Source organism: Limanda limanda, chromosome 16 (genome assembly GCF_963576545.1).
Source record: "Limanda limanda chromosome 16, fLimLim1.1, whole genome shotgun sequence".
NCBI lineage: Eukaryota > Metazoa > Chordata > Actinopteri > Pleuronectiformes > Pleuronectidae > Limanda > Limanda limanda.
In genome coordinates this window covers 14217951-14240680 of record NC_083651.1, presented here as the reverse complement: position 1 = coordinate 14240680, position 22730 = coordinate 14217951, and the positions used below count along the sequence as shown (strand labels likewise).

The 22730-nt window shown below is 40.6% G+C and overlaps 1 protein-coding gene and 1 pseudogene across 1 annotated transcript; both read left to right on the top strand.

The window, feature by feature from the left end:
- The first annotated feature begins 1701 nt into the window (after nt 1-1701).
- On the top strand, nt 1702-12627 carry LOC133022191 (MORC family CW-type zinc finger protein 3-like; annotated as a pseudogene).
- Nucleotides 12628-14129: 1502 nt separating this feature from the next.
- On the top strand, nt 14130-22115 carry chaf1b (chromatin assembly factor 1, subunit B). The gene is made up of 13 exons (XM_061088934.1): nt 14130-14255; nt 15122-15254; nt 15363-15483; nt 16098-16201; nt 16360-16456; nt 16537-16621; nt 16903-16996; nt 17100-17169; nt 17251-17342; nt 17445-17604; nt 17803-18372; nt 19705-19793; nt 21491-22115. The coding sequence occupies exons 1-13, from the start codon at nt 14130-14132 to the stop codon at nt 21589-21591; spliced, it is 1842 nt and encodes a 613-aa protein (XP_060944917.1). The 3' UTR covers nt 21592-22115.
- Nucleotides 22116-22730: the final 615 nt, after the last annotated feature.

The following is a 22730-nucleotide window of genomic DNA, read 5'->3' as shown; positions in this document are numbered from 1 at the left end:
GTTCTGTAACGGCAAATGGAATTCGTGCAAATAGCGTGTTTATGTTCACGGGTCCGCCATTGTTTGCGGGCACGAGTCGCGGTCATATGTGGGGTTGAGTGGTGTTTTGTGTAAATACAGTTTATTATACGCAACCAGTTTGAGTGTATTTCGTTTGTATATATATTTATTTAATTTGTGGTCAGACCGATGACGAGGTTATCGGTCCAACCAGTGATCATTCGTTTATTATAATTTGGTCAGGCGGCGCGCACCGTACACAGCGGGTCGGGGCCACCCGTGGTCCTTAAAATAATGCGTAATTTCCCCCTGGGGTCAGTAAACAGGGCAAATTGTTACAAAGCTACTGAATGTGTTTTTGAGTACACCACGGAAACCCCTTACAATATCCTTAATTTTACTGGGTGTAACTCGGTAATATACAGCACATTCTTGCAGTTGTTTGTGTTTAAGGGAACTTGAATATTTCTTTGCGGTTGTTGACTGGTGGTTTTCACAACTGCCTGTCTTGTTTTCCACAGTACTGAATGTTTACGTAATTTATTTTGGATGTCTAAAGGACCATGTTAAGTTTTGAATTAAGTGAAAAGGTTCATTAAGGTAAATATTTAGCTTAAATGGTCGTACATTCTATTTGCAGCTTTTAGTTGCTTGTTTTCCTGCGGTTGCACATGAGGGGAATTTATTCAGGGAGTGGGAAAAACTGTAATGTCAACTTCATGGTTGGTGAAGGTAAAATATAATAAAGACATTCGTGGTTGGTGGTTCAGTCCAATGGCACCTCTTACACATCGTGAACAATGAACCCTCTGTGTATGTCTGTGTCTGTGTGTGTCTAAAATGAGATAGTCCATACATCTAAATGATAGGGACAAAGATAGATAGATAGATAGATAGATAGATAGATAGATAGATAGATAGATAGATAGATAGATAGATAGATAGATAGATAGATAGATAGATAGATAGATAGATAGATAGATAGATAGATAGATAGATAGATAGATAGATAGATAGATAGATAGATAGATAGATAGATAGATAGATAGATAGATAGATAGATAGATAGATAGATGGATACTTTATTAATCCCGTGGGAAATTTAGGTAATCCAGTAGCTTATACATTTATACCCTTATACACCTCACCGACTTGCATAAATCACAGAAACATAGGGACAACACATGAATGGGTCTGACAACGGTCAAATATAATAAAGACATTCATTGTGCATCTCTCTGGCATGACTAACTTGAATACTTTGGAAACGGCCAAAACAAAACCCAGAATCTGGGTTAAAAATAACTCGAAAAAACGGAATCATATTTATTGCACCCTGTGTGCTGTACGTGTGTATGTCTCTCTCTCTGTGTCTGTGTCTTAGTCTGTGTGTCTATGTGTGTTAAAATTATAAACAGTTAATTCATACATTTTAATGACAGGGACGTAGCTAAAGGTAAAATATAATAAATACTTTTTAATATGTATGTACTTTGACAGATATGTTAATGTGCAAAACTAACATCTGTCGATCAAACAACAAAAAGACAAGTTAGAATTAATGATATGATAGATGATAAAAGAAGAATAACTTTAGTTCAGGGTGACAGAAGCTTATTCCTTCAAAATAAAACCGTGTCGTCAGGTTGTGACGCTGAAGCCCAGCTGTGCTGTCACCTCCTACTTCCGCCACCAGTGGATATTTGAAAACATGTCGGCGCGGACGGATCTCGGGGTCCCGTTGAGCACGGTGAGCAAGATTTATTCCTTTTTCCACGGTTGTCTAGTGATATTAACTTTTACAAACTGATGAAGGGCATTAGCCAGGTCCTCGGGGTCACGTCTGTTGTTCTACTGGAAGCTGGGTGTGCGGGGGTTGACAGCTGATCGAGGAAATAGTTCGGAAAACAGAGCGGACTGTGATTTACTGTATAACCTGACGTCTCGAGGTTTATTCTGTAAAAAAAAAAAAAAAAAGTGTTTTTATTTTTGCTCCTGGGTGAAGGTTGTGGTTTTAAACTCTTGTTTATCAGCAGTTGTGTAAGTCTGAGGTCCATCAATCATGTGTCATACCTCCTCATACTAGAGTATATAGAGATATATATTTTAAAATTTGTGAATCTGTAAATCAAGGAAAGGAACATGAGGAAACAGGAAGTGTGTGTGTGTAGTGTGGTGTCAATTTGACCATTTGGGCATTGATTGATGGAAGGAACCACTTTGATGTATAGAAAGATTAGCAAATGGAGTCGCTTACATATCAGGGTTTTGCTCAAGCAACTGATGTTCTATGACTTCCTCACTCACATGGTCACCTAACAATGAAGTCACATGACAGGGGAGAGGGGGGGGGGGGGGGGGATCTCCTCTGGAGACCTCTCCCCGGCGCCGGCTGGCCCCCGCCGTGCGCATTTCCTCCGTGGCGGTGCGTCGTGACCGGCTCCGGGTCGGCTTGGAAAGGCTCGGGGCGGGAGGAGCGAAGACCACGCCGAGAAATGTTTCATAAAAGCGTCTGCATTTGGGGGGGCGAAGGCGGGGGGCCGAAGCCCCCCTGCGACAGCCCCCGCCGCGGAGACACGGGGGTCTCCGCGTGACGGGAAAGCGACCCTCAGTCTTCATTTGGCTCTGGCACCGAAGTCAGAGTCACGAGTCAGAGTGTGTGTGTTTTGTATTTATTTTTATTTATTAGTGTAAACTTTTGTTAACAGTTCGTATGTTATTCATAGTTTTAAGTTAAAAAAGGTTTTGTATTTATTTATATTTATAATCTACTTTAAACAGTTAATATATTTGGCAATAAAAAAGCCTTTCTTAGTCAAGCATCGTTTTGTGCACTTTTTTGAAAAAAGTATCGGTTCAGGCACCGTTTAGGCACCGGTATCGTTTTAAAAGTATCGGTTAGGAACCAAACGATACCCATCCCTAAATGTAATGCAGTATAATATAATCTGATATGATATAATGTGTTAATTTAACACATCCTAGAGGAGTGGGGGTGGAATAAAAGTCCGAGTCAGGTGGGTGGCCCGGGCCTTGTTGATAAGGCCAACTGCAGTCGGGAAGAAGCTGGTCTTGTGGTGGGAGGTTTTGGTCCTGATGGCCCGCAGCCTCCTGCCCGAGGGAAGAACCTCCAAGAGGGAAGAACCTCAAAGAGTTTGTGACCCGGGTGGGAGGGATCGGCTACAATCTTGCCTGCACGCCTCAGGGTCCTAGAGGCAAACAGGTCCTGTAGAGATGGCAGATTGCAGCCGATCACCTTCTCAGCAGAGCGGATGATCCGCTGCAGCCTCCATTCGTAAACGTGAACGTGAGGAAACAGGAAGTGTGTGTGTGTGTACGTGTGCAGTGTATTTTAATGCACTAAGCAAGACATCGGGCAAGGAGGGGGGGGGGGGGGTGTATGTCTTGCTTATTGCATTAAAATGCACAGATGTTTAATGACTCCATTTCCTGCAGTTTCCTCATTTGGCCTCCAAATGATGGAGCAACCTTTGACCAGATTCCATGTTCCATGTTCAACATCATCACACAACACATTTACATTGAACATATTATAATATTTTACAGTATAATATTTGCTCCACTTGCAGCTTTGTCCCAAGTACCTTCACTCCAACTCCACCAGCCACACCTGGCCATTCAGCGCCATAGCTGAGCTTATAGGTGAGTCATCATGAAAAGGTTGTCTTTTCCAGTGAAGCTGCACTTCTCTCTTTAGTTTCACTTTCACTTCCTGCTATTAATGCCTCTTGTTGTCCCGCATGCATTGAGGTTCTTGCCTGACATCATGATGATCATATGCTGATGTTTTGTATTTTTTTGTGATCGGACAGATTTCTGTCAGATTAATAAGAACGTGTAAAATATAGGAAGCTGCAGCCGACATATGAACTTAACAAAACTCATTCAGAAACTTGAATTGTGTTTAAGGAGAGAGCAAGAGTAGCAAATCGCTTTGTTGTTCCAGTTTGACAAGGTCTATCAACTGCCTTGTATTTAATACGATTCATAATGAAACTACAACTGCAATCCTGGATGTAGAGTCACCACTTAATACATATTCTAATAATGCAAAATAATTGTTTTGTGTGCATGCGTGCGTGCGCTCATATATTCATGGAGGGATTTGGTTCAGTTTTTTTCCAGTTGTCATCTATTTGTTCTTAAGGAAATATCTTTTAAATTAAATGCTTCTAACAATATTCCTTGTCATAGACAATGCCTATGATCCAGATGTCAATGCCAAACAGTTCTGGATTGATAAGACTGTGGTTGATGGACAAGAATGCCTCAGTTTTATGGATAATGGAGACGGACTGAACCATGACGCTATCCAGAAGATGCTCAGGTACAGACTCAGACAAATAATTGAAACATAACTTTGATTGTTCATGCAATTTACACTTATTCGTCAATGGAGAAATGTCAGATTATATATTTGAAGACTCACTGTCATTTTTCATTTTGGTAGTTGTTGTGTAATGGCTATTCTTGTTGGTCACATTACAATGCCTCTATTGTCCTACATGTAATTGACCACTGCCTAGAAGCTTTAACATCAAAGTATGAAAAGTTATATTTTCCATTATGAATGTGATTCATAACTGAAAGAATGTTTGCACTTTTCTCCCTTAAGCTTTGGGTACAGCGATAAGACCGTTGTCAAAGGTGTAGCACCAATAGGTATCTATGGCAATGGGTTCAAGTCTGGATCCATGCGTCTTGGAAAAGATGCTATCGTTTTCTCAAAGTCAAAGAACTCTTCATGCATCGGGATGCTCTCTCAGACCTACCTGGATGAGATTCAGGCGGAGCAAATATGTGTGCCCATCATCAGCTTTGCAGACACAAACAAAAACAAGTATATCCTTTATCTAATTCATTAATTCAAACTATGAACAATGAAATAATGTCAATATTGTCTTGATTCATTGGCGACATGGTACTAGGTTGAATTGTGTACATGGCAACTGTACAAAACCATGATCTGATTTATTCATTTATAGGTAAAAAATGTTGGCTTGGCTTGATGTTTTGACATGTTTTAGTGTAGTATTTCTCCTCTCAATCATACATCAATCATGCTTCTGTTTGTACCAATCTTTTATTTCAAATCATCCTTAACTTGAGATTTTACTCTCAGTACAAGAGCAGGACAGAGTCAGTCTGCAGCACATCCTGCGCTATTCCATTTTCAAAACTGAGGAGGACCTTCTCAAAGAGCTCCAAGCCATCAACCCCCCCTTGTGCCAGCGAAAAACAGGCACACGGATTATCATCTGGAATCTCCGCAGGTCTGTCTACAATATACATCATTTTGTTAGATATTTACTTGCTTTGCTTTGTAGAGGATACTCAGATTTGTGTTTGTTGCCTGTTATCCTCCCGCCTGCATAGGTTTTCTCTGGGTACTCCAGCTTCCTCCTACAGTCCAAAGACATTCAGTTTAGGCTAATTTGAGACTTAATGACCCTAGGTGGGAATGTGAGTGTTTGTTGGCCCTGTGATAGACCGGTGACCCATTTTGGCTCAAGCTCCCCCTCAAAGGATAAACGGTATAGATAATGGATGGATTAATGGACATCAATATTCTTCTCCTCTTTAAGGACATCTGTTGGAGAACTAGAGTTTGATTTTCAGAAGGACCGGTACGATGTTCGAATTCCATCGGATATCAATGAGTCGGGGAGCGACACTTCTCAACATCAATCGTCATCATACATCCCTGAGAGTGTTTACTCTCTGCGGGTAAGGAGCAGTAATCTCCTAACACAGTCATTATGATTATTTTAGGTCATTGTTTTTATGCCTCACACCACTTTACCCACACAAATCACAGGTCAAGAGTTTGTTGACCTTGTGAATGCATTGTCCTACAATTGCCATGAGAAATGTTAATTTAGACAAAAAAATTTACTGACTACATTTGGGTGATTGAAAGTCTGTAAAGGTCATGGGGACCATTTGAGTATGGGAAAAAATATTATGTAAACTCAAACTGCAGTGGTTGGCAGAGGCATACAACTTTAGGGTGGTAGTTACATTTTTTTATTAAATGCATTTAATTTTTCATAATCCCTGTGATATACCCCTCAACTTGACTCTGCCACCTTCCTCTGCTCTTATTGAAACATTTGTTGTGAAGGCATACTGCAGTATTCTGTACCTGAAGCCTCGGATGCAGATCGTCATACGAGGTCAGAAGATGCAATCTCAGCTCATCGCTAAGAGTCTCGCCTCCATCAGAAAGGACCACTACAAGCCAACTTTTCTGGTATCCTTTCAGTCCTTTTCCTCTTTGGCTTATGATAGGTGTTGAACATTTATAAATGTTTAGGGACAAATGGTTGCATGCATGTCTACATCTCTGCTCTTGGTTTTTCCTTCAATGTAATTACAGACCAGACGCGTTCCTATCACTTTCGGGTATAATACCAAAAGTAAAGAGCAGTATGGCATGATGATGTATCACAAGAATCGCCTCATCAGAGCCTACGAACGCGTGGGCTGTCAAATGAGGGTGAGCCTCTGACGTTGACGACACATTTTCAAAGGGTCATAAATGTTATCATCTGCTTTTCGTCTCATGAGTCGTTTCACTCTACAGGCCGACAGGAAAGGCGTTGGGGTCATTGGCGTAATGGAGTGCAACTTTCTTAATCCCACCCACAACAAACAGAGCTTCGATGAGACAGATCAGTACAGGTAGTTGCATACATTTTCTGTTTAGTTTTGAGCAGGTTGGTTTGATATTTATTTATAGTTGTGATCAATGAATTACTCGTCAGTACTGGGCCAGGAATATGGAGGTCTTAGGTGCTTTATGTCTTGCTACAGGAAAACTATGACCAACATGACCAAACTGGAGGAGTACTGGAAAGAAATGTATTACAGCAAGAACAAAAATAATCCAAACAGCACCACACCAGTGGAGGATACCATGTTAGTACATATGCAGTGACTGTTCAATCTGTATTCAACATGCATTCTTGTCTTGTCTGTTTCCTTACAGACTCTGATACTTTTCATTATCTGTGTCCTCAGGAAGCGACCAGATCAGAACTGGGCGCAGTGTGATAGCTGTCTACGCTGGCGCAAACTCCCAGATGGGATTAACTGCGACAAGTTACCAGAGAAATGGTTCTGTCGTTTGAACCCGGACCCTCAGTTCAGGTAAATTATAAACCTATTGCGACAATAATTATCTGATGTAATAACATGAACAAAGATAACTGGAGAATTATACTCTGATTCCTATTTATGGATATCAACAGGACCCTGTAGGATAACTTTTACATCTACACCATAGACTGTAGATATACACTCACCGGCCACTTTATTAGGTACACCTAGCTAGTTCCGGGTTGGACCCCCTTTTGCCTTCAGAACTGCCTTAATTCTTCGTAGCATAGATTCAACAAGGCGTGGCGTTTAAACGATGCTCAATTGGTACTAAGGGGCCCAAAGTGTGCCAAGAAAATATCCTCAACACCTTTACACCACCACCAGCCTGAACCTTTGATACAAGGCAGGACGGATCCATGCTTTCACGTTCAAAGTCACTTAAATCCCCTTTCTTCCCCATTCTGATGCTCGGTTTGAATTTCAGCAAGTCGTCGTCACCACGTCTAGATGCCTAAATGCAATGAGTTGCTGCCATGTGATTGGCTGATTAGCTATTTGTGTTAACAAGCAATTGAACAGGTGTCATAGGCTTATTCATGAACTGTCCTCCTCCATGTTGCTAGATGAGACCTGAACCAAACTAAAAAGTCAAAGTACACAAACAAAATGTCATTTAACATGCATACATAGGAATGTTCACCAAGCTTTGGGTTCATGTGTTCATTAAAACAAAAACCACTACACCTAAACTAGTTTTGACTAGTTGGATGTTTGCTGATGTTTTCACTCTCAATCTATTTTACTCTCCCAGGAGCTGCCAGGTAGAGGAGGAGCCAGAGGACTCTGATGACGAGCAACCTTCGTACCACAAGACCTACAAACAACAGTGAGTCACAAATTTCCATTCAAGCTCTGCCATGACTTCTGCCCAAACATATTAACCAATGTTTAACTTGATAAGAACTGATATCTGTTACTTGTGGGTACTTACTCTGTGATTATTATTTTTTTAAAGGGAAAAAAAGGACAAAAAGCAGCAAGAGATTGCAAGAAAAAAGGTAAGGAATACATCGTCTGTCTAAAATTGGAATAAGAAATTGATTTACTGGTGGTATTGATTTGCAAGTTAAAACATCATTTATTGTGCTGTTGGGTATTTGTTCATTTAGGAGGAGGAGAATCGAAAGCAACAGGAAGAGCTGCGAGTTGATAAGCTCGCCAAAAAAAACAAGTCTCTGAAACGGCGACTGAAACGGCAACGGCGTCAAACGGTGGGCTGTCCATTAAAAACACACAAAGGGGGCTTATAACTAAATGTGTTTAATTTTGATTCAGTATAAAGCTTTTGGGACGGCTCAGTGGTGCAATAGGTAGCACTGTTGCCTCAGAGCAAGAAGGTTCCCGGTTCAGTCGAGGTGTTTCTGTGTGGAGTTTGCATGTCACCGTGTCCGTGTGGGTTTGCTTCCTCTCACAATCCAAAGACATGTAGAGACTCTAAATTATTCACAGGTGTGAGTGTGAATGGTTGACTCTGTATGTTGGCTATGCAATACGCCGGCGACCTGTTTCACCCAATGTCCGCTGGGATGGGATCCAGCTCCCCTTGCATCGATGATAGATAGATAGATAGATAGGTAGATAGATAGATAGATAGATAGATAGATAGATAGATAGATAGATAGATAGATAGATAGATAGATAGATAGATAGATAGATAGATAGATAGATAGATAGATAGATAGATAGATAGATAGGTACTTACTGTCAATACTTGAAGGTGGTTATGATTTAGGAATATAAACAATTATAAATGTAAAAAATTCTTCTTGGTTTTTCTTGTTTTTCTTGATAGACTGTCGAATCACCTTCCACCTCCATTACTCCAAGGAGGAGGTCCAACGCTGATTCAACTCCAGTGAGGCCCTCCACTATTTTACAAGCTGGTAAGAACAATTACTGTTTGTTTGTGGGTGGAAGAGAGAATTTTTTTTAGATAAATATTAAAATATATGTGTTTTCCTTCTCTAGATTGCAGCCCCTCATGTAGCGATGGTCTTCCAGTTATTTCCAATGTGGTCTCTCTGTCAAAATCCCATCCTAGGTATGATTTTATATATTTTATTTAGGAAATTCACCTTGTTAAAGAAGAATATTAACAGTGCGTTGTTTACACTGCAGGAGAAAAAGAGACCGGTCTGTTAGTCCTCCAACAACGGCCAAAAGAGCTCTAGCAAATGACTTCCAGAGGAACATCTCTGATACGCCGACATCTGTGGATGTGTGCACCAACACCCAGACAGAAGCCCCCAAAGTAAAGAAGGAAGAGGAGGATCCAAATCAAACTGAGGGGAATGGAGTAACCGGGCCGAGTACATCAAATGTAAATGGTGTAGAACATATTTCACATGCCTGCTGCAATGAAGAAGGAGTCATAAAGGAAGAGAGCGAGGTAAATACTCAAAATGACCATCAAAGAAATCTTCAGAACGGAGTGACACATCCCATGGAAGGTGACGAAATTGCAGGACCTTCCCGGGCACCGCTCTCCCCACTTAACAACCCAAGTGTCACTGACGTGCAGGAACAACAAGACCAGCTCCTGGAGCTCATGCAGGAGACAGCGCAAGAGAGAGACGCCTTAAAAGACGAAGTCAAAAGACTTACCTGCCAGCTGCAAGAAATGCAAAGCAGACTGCTGGAGCCGTCTACGATCAAGAGACGATGGTCTCACCAGGCCAGCCAGCCGCTGATGACGGAGGAAACAGTGGAGGGGATTGACTACAAAAGTATGTTTGAGAAGGCAAAAGAGAAAGTTGATGAATTGATTAAAGAAAAAGAGGCTTTACTGGCAGCTACTGAGAGCGAACCCAGTCGTGATCAAGGTGAGGAAAAGGCCTCTGACAAGATTGCGCTGCAAGTTGACTCTCTGATGCGGGAACTGGACCAAAAACACATGGAGAACGAAAGACTGCAAGTACAGGTCAGTGTGTCTGGAGCTTAGAGATTAATACATTCACAGCAAACAATAATTATTATGAGCATGTTATTATTGTTTTCGAGACAGACTGCAAACAATGTACGTCTATCTTTTGATGTGGATGTTGCATTTCCTGGATTTGACAGAAACATTGAGAAAATGCTACTTGACATCTGAAAAAAACTTAAGTCTTGACCTTTGAAAACATCAAACAAAAAAATCTAAACTCAACTTTCCTCATATTCAAGCTTTTCAAAACGTTCAAACATAGGTGACTTAAATTGGGAAGTTAAAGTTTGTCAGACAATTAGACACAGTTTAAATCTCTGTTAAGCTTATTGCCACACATGCATCCAACTCTACTTCCAAGAGTGATTAGAATTATGAATAATTGTGGCTCACAGTTAAAAACAGCATTTACCTGGAAGTCAGAGCTCAGAGCTTTTATGTACATTATGTATAATTCATCATTGATCAAGCAGGATCATGAGTTGTTTTCTTCCTCTTGAGAGTCACTGTGTGCTGTGCCTCCAGAACTCCATATATCATGTGAACCGGATGACCCTGGTTGAGGACTGTCAAAAGCTCAGGTGGATGCTGCAGCAGCAGAGGGGAAACGCCGGAGAGGGAAGCATAACGCAACGGCAAAAAACCACGGATTCTTCTGCACAAACTGATACAGAGGAAGCCGCGGGGGCAACTGTCGCTGTCGGCGACTCAAGCTCGGACACATTCAGGAGGTTGGACTGTTGTAAAATTGCTCCTCTTACATGTCGTATGAATTATCACAGAAGTATCAATATTCAAAGTCGTTGTCAGACGTGAAATGTCGTCTCAATTTAGTCCGGACTTTCTCCGGAGTTTATCTTTCACGCATGAAACACGCAGCAGGAGATTTTCCGATCAGACGCATTCACAGCACACAGATCATGTATTTTTGTTTGTAGCACATTGACACCAGTCAGCCCTTATCACCAAAAGCTCTCTTGACACCTTCGGCGGTGCCATGTGTGGCTCCTCTTTTTTTAACCTTGAGATATTTGCATTCTTTTATGCAAATAAAAGAATGCAAATATTTGTTTTTTTCAGTTTAGCTTCTGTAGCATGTTAGAAATGGCATCAACACGCCCTCTCAGTCAAGGTGAATCTCGGTGTGAGATCTCCTGCTGTTTTCTCATGTGTGCTCATTCGCACATTATCCTGAGTTCTCACATAGAGCCGTCTGGCAAAGTCCAGAGATTACAAGGTCTTTTTTGGCAACACAGCAGAACAAGTGATCTAAGTTTCCCTCTTTTTTTGTATCCATCTCTCTCTCACAGCTTGATCGAGCTTCGGCAGAATGTCGGACGCCTTCTCATCACCTCGATTCCTGCTCTGTCCCTCGAACCAAGTGAATTTTGTGTGCAATGTAATCGATGAGATCCTCGAACAGTTTCTGTCAGAGAGATTCTGTCAAAGAAGAGGAACAATGGAATTAACCAAATCCTGACATACATACACTATGCCTATTAATATTCCATACAGATGTCTTGAAAATTAGCTTGTATTTATTTGAATGTACGACTTTTTTAACCGATTTTATATTATGCACATTAAAGGGACTCTTACCTTTGTTGCATTTTTACACTTTTTTTGGATAAGGTTAAATTGGTATTAATAAGGTAACACTCTAAAATGCAAGACAGACCCACCAGGAGTAACAACAAACAATTATTTCACTCTCATAATATTTAGTGAAAACTTCAACCAATAAAATTCTTCGGACCGAAGGACCTTATTGGCCGACAGACCTGTCTGTTTGCTGCATGGACATGCAGGTTTTCCGTCTGCTTCTTGTGGCGCATTCGGGCCCGCGTCATCAAGGCATGTGAATGTAAATGTATATAACTTACCGAATCCATTGCTTTGGTAAACAAAAACTCACGTGCGTGCGCGGAGGCAGTAGCTTGTAAGTCTGCTTGTAAATAAAGTTTCTTCAAAAAAACACCGCGGATGGGAACGAGGGGGTGGGGCATTGGAGGAAGGCGGGATGATTTGAATGTGCTGTAATTCTCAAATGCAACAAAGGTAAGAGTCCCTTTAAATGCAACATGCTATAAACTGCTTTAAAAAAAAAAAATGTAAGTAACTTTCAGTCCGTCATCCACCACCCTCTGGAACTCTGCATAGATCCACCCTTTACACTGCTATTCATTTTTATGACTGTTGTTGACGTGTCTGAGGTTTTAACTCTGTAAAGCAGCATTAGATACCTTGAAAAGTGCTATTTTAATTTTAATCATCTTCCTTTTCTTATTCTTCTTCACCTTCTTCTTGACCTTTTCATTCTTCTTCACCTACTTCTTCTTTAGCCACTTCCTCTTCTCCTTTACCTATGTCTACCTCTGCACTTTCTTTTTCCTCTTCTTGTCCCACTTCCTTTTCAGCTTTCTTCTTAATTTTGTATCCATTGTAGCCATAGAGTGACTTTTTTTAAAGCTTTTCTAAACAAAATGCAAAAAAAAATCATGTTTAGGTTGTTCTCATTAGAGCCTGAATTTTATTTCTTAATTGTTTGTCTTTGATTTGTACTGAATCAAGTTTTGTATTTATTCTGCCAAATAAACATTGTTTGCTTTCTTTACTCTGTGAAACATTATCATCCTTTTAAATATGTCCGAATACGATAGATGTGCAATGACACTGAACCTGTCCCTGTGTTTGGGACTGATACAGATTGTAGTTCAACTGCCAGAGTTATCATGAACATCAATCTTGAGCGAGTTGCGATTGCTCATCTAATAGGCGAGCCAAAAGAGAAAACTATTCTACTGTTGATAGTTCTTTCTTTAAGACAGCGATTACTACATCGATATACTAAAAGGAGAACAAAAATAATAATATTAATAATAGCAATACATTTTTAAAACTAGGGGCTAACAAAAAGTTAAACAAAATATATCAACATTTAAATTTAGTTTTACACTTGTTCTTTTTATTATTTACATCAAGGATTACCAGTTCATTATCATTGTACAAAGTGAGTACAACAATTTACAAAAAAGAAAAGACTGAATACTAATGAATATATTCTAATGCTAGGGAACAATAAAGATGTATAGGATTTTTTTTTAATTTATTAAGACTTAAGTTTTTTGACTACTCGTTACATTGATTTCAACAACATCAAAGTAAAAAAATAAAGATTAAACATTTTAATAGTAAAGGCGAACAAAAAATTAATTGAAATATATGAAATAAATAGCAAAATTTTGATTATATTTTAATGGTAGGGGTTCACTAAAGTAAAATGTAAAATATTCATAAAATATATTTTGGTCTTTCTTTATTACTAATGACAATGATTACTAAATCAATTTACAAAATGAGTAAAAATAATAAGTATGTATACAAATTGAATAAAGAAAGAATGAAATAAATGTTAGAGGGGAACTAAAAGTCAAATCTATTTAATTTGCAACATTTTGGACCGAGCAGTATATTATCCAACGTCACCGCTAAGCACCCCCTCTTCCGCGTGGTCGTCCAATCAACGCCGGCCGGTCCACCGGAAGTTTTGAACGAATCGTACGCGGGAAATCAGTGACTCTTCAGCTGGACAACGGAGCAGGTAACACGACTAAAGCTTTACTCTGAGATAACTTCGGTTTAAATAATGAACACACAACGCTCGTGTGTGTTCGTAGTAAACACACACTTCAGCTAACGGCTAACGTACGTGCCCGTGTTATGCACCGTGCGTCACGTTAGTCACGTACCGTTCAACAGACTCAATCCCGCTAAGTTCGATGCTAACCGTGTTAGCTCCTTGTAGCATTCGTCTCCAGTGGCTGTGTAGCTAGTTTTGTACATCGACACATTATCATCTTCTGTCCGTGATACAGAGTCTGTGTCTGACACCATGTTACACAAACAACCCACTGTTGCGGCTGCAGAGTCATTATCAGTGGATTTACAACAGCGTGAGGCAGCAAATTGACGTGTTTGTGTGTTTTACCCCTTGAGGCCGGTGTTGGACATAAAGGAAATGAAGGTGGTAACGTGTGAGATCGCATGGCACAACAAGGAGCCGGTGTACAGTGTGGACTTCCAGCACAGCGCGGAGGGACGCGTGCGTCGACTGGCAACAGCCGGAGTGGACACCACTGTCAGAGTGAGTAGAGAGAGAAAGAGAGATGAATACACCTACAGGCTTGTTAAAGAAAGACAGAATCACTGTAATGATCGTGTAGTGCAGGGGTCTTCAACGTTTTTCGGGCCAAGGACCCCAAACTGGTGGAGAGATGGAGCAGGGACCCCCTACTATATATACTGTATAAAATTGTGTTTTATATTAAAAAGGGCCTAGTGCCATGTATAAACATAGCTACCCTGTTATTGTGCATTCAATACTAGCTATTCAAATATATCACGGGTTCATATATTCATGTTTTTAATTTAAACATGTGCAAGGTACAGGGTGGCCATGCCACTGCCATTTATTAACATTCATCTTGCATACAACACTGAGCTATTAAAGTAATTCACAGATTCATGTTTTTATTTTAAACATGTAGAAGAGACTGAATTCTCAAGCCATCTGTGGATGGTACACATACTCCCACATTAGTGAGATGTCGGACCCCGATGGGTAGCACACAACTGATCTAATCTTGGGCGGATGGAGGTTGTCAGGCAGAGGGTCAAATCAGCCTCAAAATATGTTGGATGCATGATAATGTGTATTTAAAGACATTTAAATTTGTGGGGGGAAAAAAAATAAAAAATTGTCTAATTAATCAAAGATTTCGTGACCCCCCATGCAGTACCTCCGCGGACCCCCTGTTGAAGACCTCTGGTGTAGTGTAGTAACGAGCACATTACTTGTTGTCATGAATGTCCAAAGGGATAGTTCTCCCAAAAATGAAAATCCACCCATTGCCTACTCACCCCTATGCCCATGGAGGGGTGGGTGAAGGGTTTGGGTCCACAAAACACTTTTGGAGTTTCAGGAGTAACATAGTTTCTATTCCGATGCAGCTGTGGCGAGTGGACACGGGCTCCGATGGGAAAGCAGCGGTGGAGCTACTGTCCAATCTGGCTCGACACACCAAGGCTGTCAACGTGGTGCGCTTCAGCCCCAACGGAGAGCTGCTGGCCTCAGGAGGAGATGGTACGTAACGATTCTCAAGGTCCCCATTTAAAACAGAGTAATAATGGTGTTTTCAAAACAGAAAGCCCATTTGCCCTTTAAAAGTCGCATGGTGTTAATATTGTACAGATGCAGCAATTCTCCTGTGGAAGCTAAACGACTCCAAGGAGCCTGATCAGTTACCTGCATTCCAGGAGGATGAAGATGCTCAGCTCAACAAGGAGAGCTGGTCTGTGGTCAAGACACTGAGGTACACAGTTTGGATCACACCAAGTTCAAATGTCTAAATGATGAATATACTTTGTAACACTGTGCACATTTCAGTTTTCTAGACATAATAAACATCCTCCCAGCATAATAATATTTCAAAATGTTAAATCCTGCCCTGTAATATCTGAAGCCACTGGATCATATCACAATTCTTCTCCCGTGTCACCCACGTTTTCTTACTTTAAAAATCTGACAAACATATATGACCGACACGTCTCTATGTCAGTTTACATTTTTAACAAGTCTAAATGGAAATACTTACCTTCTTTTGTTTTGTACTTGCACACATCACAACAGCAGATATAGATGTGACAACAAAAGTCAAGAACCCACTGATTACTAATTATTTTATCTTTTTACAAATTATAGTACTTCATATTAATCTTAGTGTGAAATGTACCTATCTAATACATCTTTCAGATTAATGTCTGGTTTGTATCATATCAGTATATATCATGATTGAGGAATCAGGGTATTTTTATACTGTTATCACAAGCTTAATTTTGACATTGGAATACATAACTTGAGATACTGAGTTTGTAGCTACACTTTAGTTTTACAAAGAGGTTTTTAATCGTTTAATGTGTATTTCAGGGGACACATAGAGGATGTGTACGACATCTCCTGGACTCGGGATGGAAACTTCATGGTGTCTGGATCTGTCGACAACACTGCTATCATGTGGGACATCAACAAAGGTCTGCACGTCGTCATAGAAACTGTGTGTGTGTTCTGTATTGTTTCATCCGTTAAGTTCTGAAGTGAGCATGCTGCATAACTTCCTGTACAGTGTGAGGCTAAAGCTTATTTTAGCTTTGTATTTACTATGTTGGTTGCAACTGTCTTTATGCTACAGGACAGAAGCTGTGTATCTTGAACGACCATAAGAGTTACGTGCAGGGTGTGACCTGGGATCCTCTGGGACAGTATGTTGCCACCCTCAGCTGTGACAGGTATAACCCTCAACAAGTCAATGACCATGAGGTTTTCGTTTCTTGGTGCTCAAGTTGTTTGTGTTTTTTCTTCCCTTCAGGGTGATGCGTGTGTACAGCGCACACACCAAGAAGAGGGCTTTCTCTATCAGTAAAATGAGCCCTGGGCCAGTTTCAGAGGGAGAGGTCAGTTTGAATGTAAAATTGTTGACACTCCAATGATTCGCACCATGGTGCTATTATAAAATCAGAAATCCCTTAGCAGACTGTAAAATGAACACCAAACCATTCTTTCTATATTATTACATTTTCCGTCTACCTTTTTTTTTAGATTTTCCTCTTTGAGTTCACAATCCATTCTCTCATATAACTCCCTAAAATCTTCAGAGACTCTCTGATCTCCTGAAAAAATTAGTGAAAGATGATTTGAGTACGTCTCAGTCCTTCACTTCTCTGCGTCTCTGCAGGTAAAGCCGCACAGAATCTTCCACGACGACAGCATGAGGTCCTTCTTCCGACGTCTTTCGTTCACACCAGATGGTTCTTTTCTGATTGTCCCAGGTACGGAAGCAGAATCCTCAAAATGTGCCTTCTTCCTGACTTATCTTGTGAAAATAATTGGTATGTGTTGCTTAATCGGCTTTCACATATTTTTTAACCTCAGCTGGGTGTGTGGAGATTGGAGAAAACATCATGAACACCACCTACATCTTTTCCAGGAAGAGCCTCAAGAGGTAACTGTCCTGTGCTGGTCAGAGTCAGTGTTGTTGTATAAAAGGACGTAAATCATGTATAAATCTCTCTGTTTGTTTTAGGCCCATTGCCCACTTGCCTTGTCCAACTAAAGCTACACTGGCTGTGCGCTGCTGCCCTGTCTACTTTGAACTGAGAACTAAGAAGGGAGAAGGCAAGGACATTAGTTTACAGTGTTATTTAAGTCTTTGTAATTGTCTGTTCTCTTAAATCTCATCTTTACCTTTTATATTTTCCCTGTTTCTGTTTCACGTAGATGGTTCTGAACAGCCTCTTCCCAACACATTCCAGTTGCCTTACCGTATGGTGTTTGCAGTGGCGTCAGAAGACTCCATCTTCCTGTATGACACTCAACAGACCCTTCCCTTCGGCCTGGTGTCTAACATCCACTACCACACACTCAGTGATCTTACATGGTAATTCAACATTTTCCTCTGTTGTCTTTCGTTGTGTGTTCTTCCATAGATAAACGCCTTAAAAAATTTGTAGATTAAAATGATCAATGGTAGACATAGAAATGACTGAATTACAATTTCATTCCTTCATTGCTTTTTTATGTGCATCTCCTTCATGTTTCCTCCATCCAATTGATGTTTCTTTTTTACCCCTTTTAGGTCTCGGGATGGTTCCTTCCTGGCGGTGTCCTCCACAGATGGCTACTGCTCCTTCCTGACCTTCTCTCCTGGGGAGCTGGGCACTCCCCTGAAGGAGCCCCCCACATTAGAGGTCTTTGTCCCGAACACTGGTGTCGAGAAAAAGAGCAAGAAGTCAGCGGGCAGGACATCGTCTCCCTTGAGCAGCGCAGCCCCGACTCCCTCTTCCCAAACCATCCATTCCAAAGATGCCCCCTCTGTCACCCCCCCAGAGGAGAAGAAGAGCACCCCCAGTAGCAAGTCTAAACCTCAGCCTCGCAGGATCACCCTCAACACTCTGCAGGGTTGGGGAAAACCCAGTAGTCCTAAAACCACAGCTCCTTCAGCACCTCAGACCCCGACCTCTGGAAGCACAAGTGCTCCGTCCACTCCCCAACCACTCGTCGCCCCCCTCACCCCCACCAGCTCCTCCAAAACGCAAATACGTCTTTCTCCCCTCAGACCCTCCACCCCAAAACCCCTCAACAGTGCCAATACTGCTGGACCCACTACTCCGAAGGGTACTACCACCCCGAAGGGACCCCCCCCAAGGTAAATATTAGATCCTATACCGCTGAGCATTCTTATGAACACAGGTATGTGTGTACGTGTTTTTGAAAGCTGCAACTCATAATTTTTGCATTATCAATTAACAATTTCTTGTACAATTTAGCGGGAAATTCAGTAGTTACCATCTGTATAATTGAATCCCATTGCAAAATCTCGGCTTGAGTCTTTAATTCACTGATATACACTGGAGCCAAATTGTGTAGAAACAAGACTGACCTTCAGTAGTGCTCATATCTCCGCCAAGGCCCAACAGCTCACTCTACCTTAGTAAGTCCATCAACATGCTGGACTTTTTTTCCCATCAAGAGCCATAATTTTTTTTCCAGAAAAATCTAACAAAATGTTGAGAAATATTCATATTTCACGATGAAAAAAGTGGCAAAGAATGTTCCTGATTCCACACCAAAACAAAGTGTGGTGGAAATCCATTCAGTCGTTTTTATGTGATCCTGCTTACAAATAAACATACAAACATCCAATAAAAAAATTATTAGAGCGGGTCGAAAACATAACCTCTTGGGCGTAGCTTATAAGAGGATTTTAGGCTTAAGTCATATAAGTAAACCCGTGTAATAAATGCAAACACCATGGTGATTCGGGTACGCTGTAAGGTCTGCGGCACGATAAGTTATATTTATATGACATGAAGAAAGCAGATTCTGCCTCATACATGTGTATGTATGGCATTTTATGGAAATGCTTGAACTTCCCGAGTGTGATTTGCCTGCAGTCAGACTGAGGAAGTAACTACACAAGGCCTCATCCATCCCCCTCCCTGCCCCCTAATGATTTAAGATCCTAAGGTGATTATCTCTAAAGATGCTGTTTACAGAGGTGACTACGCAAAGCAAGAAAGCACTGTGGTCTTTAAAGTGATTAAAACATCATATGGGGTATTATGCATCCTATATATTTTATAGTAAAATATTCAGTGAAAACAATAGTAGAGTTATAGGGCGCAGCAATGGGCTGGTGATGTTTTTGTTGGTTTGCATGTGCCCGGTACTGGCAGTGAGAACAAAGCCCTGTCTGGTATGAGAGATTCGTTGGACCCCCCACTGACAATAAAATAATAATCACTCTGCCAGACCGCTCGTGGAACAATGGCAGATCTGCACATGCGTTTGTATTTGCTTTGTATCTCTCACTTGGAACGTTGGCCGAGACTACGCCTGACTATTTTTACTACTAGGCAGAGAAGAAGAAAGTCGCAAGGGGGGTTAATGCAGTGGAAGAGTGGGAGGAGGACGTTTTATTTGAATGTTTTTGCCTTGGAGTGTCTTTACCGTCTGTGCTTTTTCTGTATGTTTTCAGGAGAGTATCTTTGACTCCCATTGCATCCCGGTCTCCAGCTGTCAGTTCCCTCTTCAGAACTCCCTCCTCCACGGAGAAGGCCAAACATGGTTAGTGAGGGCAACGTCTGTGTTGTCCGTTATTAACATATATCGCAAGAGATGTTTGATGATTTTAAAAGCACATATGTTGCAGATGGAAACAATTCTCCATCCTCATTGACAAGAACACAGTCTGCTAACTGTTATGATTTGTGATGCACCATTTCAACTTTATCCCTGCAGATATTGATTTAGTTTGGGTACCTGACAATACAGAGTACCACAGAGATACTAGTGCTGGGTTTTCCCGAAATGTAAAAACTGCATAGAGCAATGCATGGAACTCATTAGGTTATTGTTATGTGAGGTAACGTATGGCCAGGGATTGCTATGTCATATGTCATAACTGATCGCAGACAAACTGAACTGTACTGCCATCGTCACGACATATCTCAATCAATGTAATCAGGACATAATTGAACTGCTGTGCTTTAATATGAATATTTCAAAATATCCGATCCTTGACATCTGCTGTGCATGGACTCTCTTAAGCTTAGCAGAAAAGTGAGAGCTAAAAATAATATAAACTAGAAGGGTTCTCAGAGAGCGGATACCTTTGCCAAGAGTAACAGCCTATCTCATCATGTTAACCAAAGTGAAAAATAATTCTGGACAGGCCTGTTTCCCTAGGCTTTTTGCCTTTGTTGATGGGATAGTAAGCTTGACGTGGGGAGAGGGAAGGGGGGAGGACATGCAGCAAAGAGCTGGGCTGGAACTGGTCTTAAGCCTCCGTATGCTCCCAAAATGGACTGTGTTCATTTGGTTCTGTCCCAACCCTCCAAAAAAGTTCTAGGGAAGTCAATTCACTAGATTGAGTATCCTAGCTTGCAAACAAATGCCAGAGGTAACAATATTACCATTTACATTTTAGGTCTTTCTTTTTGCCATCATTTTTATTGGCTATAAAAAACTTCTTATCATCATAGTAACTGCTGGGATCTGGGAACACAGCAATAACGCACACAATGCTATCTGATAGAGCTAGAAGCACAAAAGGGAGTCATGTTTGTAGGCCCACCTGTGTAACTCTTCATGGGTTGGTTAAATATAACAATAAACCTGAACATATAATAGCTTTTGTTTTCTGTTTTAAATACGTTTGTATTTCAAGTGGATTTGTTTGAAGCCTGTATAATCATATGACGGCTTATGTTAATAACCCCGTCAGTACTTTAAAGAATGATCAGGACTGAAATGGCCTCTCACAAGAGTCCATGCCTTTACCATGGCCTAGGAGTCCTGTGAAATTCGATCAAGCCACACCAAAGTGCACATACTCGTAGATATCACTTCCAGATAATTTCACTAACCTCCATGAATTATTCTCGAGAAATGAGTGAAAAATTCCCCAAATACCCAACTTTGCAATGTTAGAGGAAGTGAAAAATGTATTTAGTAATTTCTTGGGCCATGTCCCCTCCTTTCACCGAGTTCTGTGGAAATCCGTTCTTATAAATCCTTCTGACAAACAAACGAACAGGAGTGAAAACCCCTCCATGGCAGATGTAGTAAACCCAATAATTATAATAAGTAAACATTATAATAAATTAAATATTCTGTATATTTAATGGAAGAAACAACTTAACATGAAAGTTAAGTGCTCTACCTTGTGCCCTATCTTGTACATTTTCCTCAAGTGTATTTCACGCTGCATATTGACTTGTTGAACCCTTCAGTCACTGATGTCTTCACTTGTCTTTCTCCAGAACGTCCGTCTCCCCCCACTGATCCAGTGTGCCAGCCGCCAGAATCCAAACGACCCAAGACCAGTGACCCCCCCACAAAGTCCAGTGTCGGCCAGGCTTAGAGTTTAACTGGGAACCGTCTGGTGCTGTATCAGAACAGTTCATCAAGCAGTGTTTAAGACCACCACTGAGGCTCCCCACAGATCTAATCCCATCGTGCGGCAGCACTGTGTTTGGGTTCCGATCTCTCTCTACTTGATCTAATGAGACAAAGCTTTAGCCTCAGATAATGAACTCTGTTATAATACAAACTGCGTTGCTGTAGGTATCCTTGAGTTAATTGTTTTTGTCGTGTGTGCTCTGTATGATACTGTAAACCATTAATGAGGCAACTGTTTTATATTTGATTTGTTTGACTTTAGATGCTGTTGTAAAAATGAAATTTGTCTCACTTCTTGTCAAGAACATGTAATTGTGAAACTTAAAAAACTGCACTCCAAACCCGAAGAAGGAAAGAAAACATGCGCTTCAGGGTTTAGTGCTTGTGTTTAATGTGTCACTCTGAGTCTGAATTATATATAGATTGATTGAACAAACAGTTAAGTGAAAAGCTGAAAATTGTCAAGCATTTAAGAGTAATTTTCTATGTCTAATAAAGGACGTTTCATATACATTATATTGGAATGTGCTTTTTGTTGAATGACTGGGATGATGAATTTATTTAATGAGTCTGTAAAACATCTCAAATCAATTCTATTTGGAGAACTATCATTTATATATCCTTTCATTTAAATATAACAAGTCTTATTTGGACTCCAAAGCCAACTCTACAGTTACATTGAGCTACTATAGAAAACTTTTAAAGTAAACCAAAGAGATCTCTACTCCTGTAGCATCAACGTCTACACATCTCTATCTGCAACTATCCAGAGTATTCAGTGAATAAAATAAAGTTTTTGACTCCACAGATTTCCCAGTTTCTTACTCTTGCGTAGATTGCACATTTTTATAATTGCTCTTTGTATAATATTGAGAAAATTGCAGCTGCTTTGTTAGATAACCATTCTATTTAAAAATTAGGGCTGGACAATGAGGACATTTTAGTATTCAGACTCAGGCTCCAGATTAAATACAACATAACATAGATTAAAATACATACAGAAGCCAGAAAGAGAAACCAAATATTTCGAAAGATATAAATATTCAATTATGCCATAGAGACGATAGCCTCCACAGTCGGGATCGGTAGAGTGTAGTGCTA